This window comes from Stenella coeruleoalba, assembly GCF_951394435.1.
Source record: "Stenella coeruleoalba genome assembly, chromosome: 13".
Taxonomy (NCBI): Eukaryota; Metazoa; Chordata; class Mammalia; order Artiodactyla; family Delphinidae; genus Stenella; species Stenella coeruleoalba.
Window position 1 is genome coordinate 74,648,043 of NC_137159.1, and position 7,585 is coordinate 74,655,627.

A 7,585-nucleotide genomic window follows, 5' to 3' on the forward strand; every position below is an offset into this window, starting at 1 on the left:
GATCATTAATGCCTGCAGACAGCTTGTACTCCCAGCAGTATTGCAAGGGGAAGCTGGCAGGGTGGTTGCTGAGGAATTCTGAGAAATTTATTTTTTCCACAACTGGCCAGAATAGTCACCCACTGGTTGTGAGGTTGCAGCATTTTAGAGCTACAGAGAGACTGGCACCAGGAAGAAGGAACCAGGCAACTGCCAGGCTCTCCTGTTCTCCAGGAATCAAGAGGAACTTCATACACTGCTGAGAGCCCTAGCAAGATGAAGTGTAGCTTGGGACCTTTGGCATGCCCAGAAATGGTTGTAGTGACAAAAACAGGAGAGTAGGAAGAGGAAATTCAGTGAGAAATCTGTGAGCCACAGATCCTTTGCAGCTTTCAAAACCAAAGCCCAGGTGAAAGCCAGAAAAATCCCTATGAAGTGTTTTGGAATAAGTCTACAACTCAAAGTTTATTTGTCAGTAATTGACTCTCTGGAGTACTACATTAAATATTCTCCTCTTTAAAGTGTTTTTTAATTAACCATCTCTTTAAATGTTGGTTACATCATAACATTACTGTAATAAAAGTTGGTATTTTTATAAGAGTGATCTCACCTGTCCGTATTCAGATAATGGATTTAATGATACAAGTAGAAAATTATCCAGTGGGCAATAACACGTATTTCCCATATCCTCCTCCCGCCTCTGCTTGATCCCCTCCAATCTCTTCGTCACTGCAGCTGGAGTAAGTTTCCTACCATACAGACTTAATCACGTCACTTCATTGTGTGAAGTCTTTTGTTAGCTCCTGTGGACTTCAGAACAAGGTACCACCTCCTTAGTGGGGCACAGAGGCTGTTCATGATTTCATCTCTCTCCACCAGCTCTCCAGACTTATCTCCGATATTCCAGCCTTTTTTTAAAAATTTATTTATTTATTTATTTTTGGCTGTGTTGGGTCTTCGTTGCTGTGCGCAGGCTTTCTCTAGTTGCGGCGGGTGAGGGCTACTCTTGGTTGTGGTGCGTGGGCTTCTCATTGCAGTGGCTTCTCTTGTTGTGGAGCATGGGCTCTAGGCATGCAGGCTTCAGTAGTTACGGCGTGTGGGCTCAGTAGTTGTGGCACACGGGATTAGTTGCTCCACAGCATGTGGGATCTTCCCAGACCAGGGCTCGAACCTGTGTCCCCTGCATTGGCAGGCGGATTCTTAAGCACTGCACCACCAGGGAAGCCCAGCCATTTTAAATTACTTCCAATTCCCAAGCGTGCCATGCTCCTTCATACTTTTTATTTGCTTGGTATACTCCCCACAGTGTGCTCCCCCAACTTGAAAACTCAACTTGGACATCAGTGCTCTAGGGAACCTTTCCTGCCCACTGGTTCCCACCCGATGCCCTTATCTGGGCTAATTATCTTGTGGACGTGGTGCCTCCAGTCCCTCCCTCCCCCAGAGACTGTCTTATTATCTGTTTTCCAGGTTCCTAATACAGAGTAGATGCTCAGTAAGTATTTGCTGAATAGATTAATGATTAAGTGTTTGAATGAGTGAACAAATTTGGTGTGTTATGGAAACTACAAGAGACTGTAACTAGCCACTTACGGCATAACTCTTTGTTTTCAGTGATAACAGATGTCAGAGGGGCCTTAAAATTTAGTTTTGGGGGGTTTTTGGTAGAAATTACCAGTATGTACCCTTCTGAATAGGATTTCACTTTTGTTGTGTTTTTTTTTTTTTGTCAGAAATACAGAAGTAAAACATAGTTTTTCAGTGAAGAACAGCAGCTTAGAGCTAGACGTAGAGATAAAGATGTGTGTGTGTATACGCTTATAAATGTATATGTGTATATACACATAAATACACATACATACACATATATACATATTTATATATACATAGGTGGTGTATATATGCTTATGTGCCCATACATATGTACACATATGTGTGCATATGTACACATTTGTATGTGTATATACATATATGTGTATGCATGAACATGTGTGTGTGTGTGTGTGTATCAGAGATTGGTACAGATCAATAGTCAATAAGCGTCTTAGTGATGCCTCAAAGGAAGATCTGTCTCCATCCAGCCTGCTTGCTTTCACCTGAAGTAGGATTGTAACCCCTTCCCACTGAATCAGCACACTCTCCTACTACCTGGAGCCTATTCCTAGAAATGTCATAGACACTCAGAGTTCTGATAACATTTCATCTGCTACATTAAGAAGCAGAGTCCATCTGATTCATCTTTGCATACATCCAACAAACATGTCCCATATGCCTACATGTGGCTGTATGAAAACTATTAAGTGCATAATGAATGGTTACTAGTTACTCAGTGATTATGTCTCAATAACTCTTCCTTGCCCTCATCGGCCATCTCTCCAGTGTCCATCTCAACCTCAACATACACAACTTTGCTGGCGAGTCCTTTTAGTGGATCATGGGTGATGTATCACACCAGGCTCTCCCTGCATGAGTTCCTTTCCATCAGGTGCCAAGGTTCGCTCCCATAAACCATGAAAGCTCACTGCCTTGAGAGCCACTCTCCGGAGGGAGCCTTGGGACTCGCTTATAGGGCCAGGTGCAGGGGCTGTTTTCAAAGCATTACAGGTTGCTGGTGTCGTATCCGTGTTGGGAGGGGAAGTGTTTTCTAATAAATTTTTTTGTCTTGTCTTCTAGCTTACATTTTACTATGGTACTATAGATGGTTGGTGTCCAAAAGAGTACTATGAAGACATGAAGAAAGATTTTCCAGAAGGAGATATTCGACTCTGTGAGAAAAAAATACCTCATGATTTTATCCTCTATTTTTACCAGGAAATGGCAGATATGGTAGCTGACTGGCTAAAGGATGATCTGTCCAAAATATAAATACTGACACAAGGAGCAAGCACTGACAGCTAGTACATAAAGGCAGTAGGTGTACTTAGTAGTAAGTAGTATACTTAGTAGGTAAATGTTTAATTTGAATGTTGGATATTAGAAGAGAAAAACAGTGAGACCCTCTTGGCTTAAAAACTATCAGCTCCCAGCTCCCCATGCTACAGACTGAAATAAACACAGTTGATCAATATTCCATAGGATTAACAACACATTTTCCAAGACTCAGGGAACACAGTGATCTAAACAAAGTCTCTTATGTTTGCACGAGATGCCCAGTGGCACCATACAGTTTATTTTGGTAGGCAAGATCCTTTCAGACAAAAAGAAATCTAAATTTAGTTGATTTTAATTGAGTTACAATGTAGAATAGGCTCCCCTAGAGAAAATTATGAAAGACCTACTAGAAAATGTAAGAGACCGCTGAATGTTAAGTGTGTAGTCGGATATGTGAAGCATGTGAGATCATGAGAAGGATACACTCAAGTCCCGCTGACTGCAGAGATGGTTGATGATAGATAGAAACATTCCATTTTCTCCTAGAGGAAATCCCTCACGGTGTCCCATTCCTTAAGGACAATGGGATGTTGTCCTTCTCAAACCCTAAAGCCCCCTGATGAAAGATTCACCTCTGATATGTGCCAGCCCAGTGGTGAGCACTGTATGAGTTATGACCCTTTGGCGTGGCTGCCATGTCAGAGCAAATGACTTCTCAGAGGGGAGGAGCCACGCTCCAGGCAAGCAGTGCTCTTGGCCCCGGAAAGGAGCCGGTAGATGCCTAAGCCTCTGGCGCAAGGCTGCATACAGAGTCCTTATTGGCAACTGTGTAGGGAAGCCTTCTAGAAATCTGATGTTAGGAGCTCGGTCTCATGGCTTGAAGTGCCTTGCATACAGGAGATGCTCAGTAGTACTAAGTAAGTACTGGGTACGTCATGCTGCTGGAATGAAGAGTAACACGCCCAGCTTTCCTTTTAGCGTGACCTTACAACATCGCTTCCTATTTCAGGAGTCCACATGTATGAAATTATGTCTGATAAACCAAAGGTTACCAGAGCTTAAAAAATGATAAGAAGTAAAATGATAAAGTAAATTTCCTGTTTATCATCTAAGCACCAAATGAATTTTCAAAATAAGTGTTTTACCCCCACTTTCTGACCTTGCCTGGCCTGATCTCTGTGTGTTGGGGGAGGAGGGGTACAATCCTAGCATCCTCCTGAGTTAGACTCGGGTCAGAGTCTCTCTGTTAAGCTGAAAAGCCACTTTCTCAGTGCTTCTTGTAGAGAAGGAAGAATCAGATTTCAGGAGATTGAAGTTCATTTTATTTCATTAGGAATTAAGCAAAAATGTTTCCGTGCATATGTATTAGGTGATAGGGTATGTGAACTCTGGAGGTCTTACTGTCTGTGTGATTTTAGACAACTTCATCTAATTTCTCCATGCCTCAATGTCCTCATTTATAAGATAGGATTAATAATAATATGTACCTCATATTGTTGAAGAATTCAATGGGATGATTAAATAAAAGCCTTTAGCACAATGCCTGACCAAGAGTATCTTCTCAATAAAGACTGGCTATATTAATAATAATTATTATTAAACATCATCATAATAAAAAATAAAAGACTAAAGTTGGTAAGCAGTGGATGAAATCCATTTTCCAGAAGCATTTCTGCCTGTATATCCCGGTCAGCCACTTGAATGGCCCTTGTCAAAGATTTAATAACTTCATCTGGGGTTATCTAGGGCTGATTGAAAGGCCTAAACTGGAAATCATGACCAGTTGTTCTCAGTCTGCTCTGGACCATGGGGGAGAATCTCCAGAGGCAGCCCCTGTGGCTTTTTGTGGCCAGGTGTCCAAGGCAGCAGCCCTTTCACCATTGGCCTCTCCACTCAACCCTTGGAGAGCCAGTGACCTCCAAAGGCTTGATTTTTCGTTATCCTACATTATATTAAAATTAAATTTAATTCCAGACGTGAGGAGACACAACAACTTAATATAATACCTGATTCTGGATTAGATGTTTTTGTTATTAAAAAAAAGCTGTTGGGACAGTTTGCAAAACTTCATTGAATGGGATCTGAAGATTAGCTGGGAATAAGAGACCAATGTTAATTTTCTGATTTCACTGGTTGTATTGTGGACAAGTAGGAAAATGTCCTTATTTGTACTGAAGACACACAAGTGCCAGGGAACCATGGGGCATTATGTCAATTTACTCTCAAATGGTTCAGAGAAAAAAAAAGTTCTTTGTTCTTGCAACATTTTTGTAAGTTTGAGATGATTTTGAAATATATACGAATAATTATTTTTTAAAAAAATACACTCTCCTTCTGCATCTGTCTCTTATTGCTTCTTTTACAGAAAGTGAATTACTTCTTCTAGGAAGTAAATGAAGACTGGGGTTCAAATCCTGAATCTGTCATTTGTCAGGTTTGTGATGTTCAGAGGCTTAACCTCCCCGAGCCCTCTCCTTCGCTCCCCCACTGGCCCTCATCTACAGAAGTACTTGCGTTAGCTTTTGGACTTCGGAAGGGTTTTTGTTTGTCTTTAATGGGGTCAAACGAGGTCTTGCATATAGTATTTAGCACCCTGCCTGGTAGATGCTCTATTAAATGGTACCTAAAGGAGAAGGATAGCAAACTTGTCTTCTACACTGTCTTCTCTTTGGTGCAATGGAGGACTCCTCGATGTCCCAGCTTCTGCAGTGTTTCACCCAGCCTGAAATTTGATTCTAATCGTCTCAGCGTTTCTGGTTCATATTGGTGAAGGAGGAGGCCACTCGCTCACCCGACACAGCTTTCTGACCCCAGGCCATTGCAGGCCTCCCACACACAGCCCAGGACACCCAAACATCCCCTCGAGGAGCTTACAGTCCTTTGAAAAGATGTAGGAAGCAAAGTGTTTCTTAAATAACACGAGGCATCATCTTTGTTCCTGGCCCCCTCTTGCCAGAGAGAAGAGATGTCCTTGGGCTTCTCCTTTCCTTGCTGGGTGGGGCTTAAGGAGCAGGCAGTGCCTGGGCCTGAGTGTGCTCTGTGAACTAGTAAATCTCTGAGGACTTAAGGCTGAAGCTGTCCTGTAGGAGTGCCGAGGACAGGAAAGATTTCCGTTCCCAAGGGGCTGAGATTCCTGCCTCTGTGCCCTGGAGGTGTAGGTGAGTGATCACAGTGGCCCACGTGGGGAGCCAATGGGGGACATGGGTCTGTCCTCTCCAGCAGGTTGAAGGCATCTCCAGAGCAAAACGGTGAGGGCCGGGGAAGGCTCCGGGTTGCCACAGTTCTGTAAAGAGAAAACTGCTGGAGGGAGGGTGTGGCAGGGCTGCTCCTGGTGCCAGGAGGACAGGTGGAACTTGGGTGGGTTTGGAAGAGAAGAGAACAAGTCCAGAGAAAGAGCGTGCTGCTCACCCTGCACTTTCACAGCGTCTCATTCAGGCCTCACAGTCATGTGTTACCACGAGGGTGCCAAGCAGGTGACGTGCTCAAGACCTCACAGCTACTGAGTGACAGCGGGGCTCTGCCCCAGCGACACGGCTTCACCCCTTCCCACGCACCGTGCTGCCTCCTGAAGGGGACAGCGGGCAGGCGGCCAGAGGAGTGGAGGCTTGGGGAAGGGGTCACGCGAGGGCCGGCGAAGGCCAGGTTGTCAGGGGAAGGGACGAGGAGAGCGTTGGGAACAACTGAGTAGCGTCAGAAGAACAGAGGATACAACAGATGCGGCTTTGGGGTGCGGGGTGCGTATCAGGCAGCGGCCTGTGCGGGTCAGAGCGGGGGCTGAGTCCCGCGTTCAGGTCTAGGCAGCTTTGTTACGGCCACCGGGTGCTCCAGACGCACTTACTTCCCTCTGTTCCTCCAAACTTGTGCTGTGCCCTGAACCTTTGGGATCAACCGCTCCAGCTTTGAGAGTGCCCGTGCCTCGACCCCTCCCCAAAATACAACCGCTTCTGCCCCACAGAGTGGCCTCTCTCTCTCTCTCTCCCCCACTCCTCTCTCTCTGTCTCTCTCTCTGTCTCTGTCTCTCTCTGTCCTCTCTGTCTGTCTCTCTGTCTCTGTCTGTCTCTGTCCTCTCTCTCTTTCTCTCTGTCTCTCTGTCCTCTCTGTCTCTCTGTCCTCTCTCTCTGTGTGTCTCTCTCTCTGTCTCTCTCTGTCCTCCCTCTCTCTGTTTCTGTTTCTCTGTCTCTCTGTCTCTCTCTCTGTCCTCTCTCTCTCTCTCTGTCCTCTCTCTCTGTGTGTGTGTCTCTCTCTGTCTCTCTCTGTTTCTCTGTCTCTCTGTCTCTCTGTCCTCTCTCTCTGTCTCTGTCCTCTCTGTGTCTCTCTCTCTCTGCCTCTCTCTCTGTCTCTCTCTGTTTCTCTGTGTCTCTGTCTCTCTCTGTCTCTCTCTCTCTTTCTCTGTCTCTCTGTCTTCTCTCTCTGTCTCTCTGTCTCTGTCCTTTCTCTCTCTCTGTCTCTGTCTCTGTCCTCTCTCTCTGTGTGTCTCTCTCTCTGTCTCTGTCCTCTCTCTGTTTCTCTGTCTCTCTCTCTGTCTCTCTCTCTCTCTCTGTCCTCTCTCTGTCCTCTCTGTGTGTGTGTGTGTCTCTCTCTCTGTCTCTCTCTGTTTCTCTATCTCTATGTCTCTCTCTCTCTGTTCTCTCTCTCTGTGTGTGTCTCTCTCTGTCTCTCTCTGTTTCTCTGTCTCTCTCTCTCTGTCCCTCTGTCCTCTCTGTCTCTCTTTCTCCTCTCTCTCTGTCTCTCTCTG

The 7,585-nt window shown here is 45.1% G+C and overlaps 1 protein-coding gene across 2 annotated transcripts in view; it reads left to right on the forward strand.

Annotated features, from left to right (window-relative positions):
* LDAH (lipid droplet associated hydrolase) overlaps positions 1-5,050 on the forward strand; it is a 94,743-nt gene extending 89,693 nt beyond the window's left edge. For both annotated transcript variants that reach the window (XM_079941668.1, XM_079941669.1), the window contains one exon: positions 2,653-5,050. In XM_079941668.1, the coding sequence (XP_079797794.1) occupies positions 2,653-2,844 (192 nt within the window). In that variant the 3' untranslated portion in view covers positions 2,845-5,050. The remainder of the gene's footprint in view (positions 1-2,652) is intronic.
* The last annotated feature ends 2,535 nt before the right edge of the window (positions 5,051-7,585 follow it).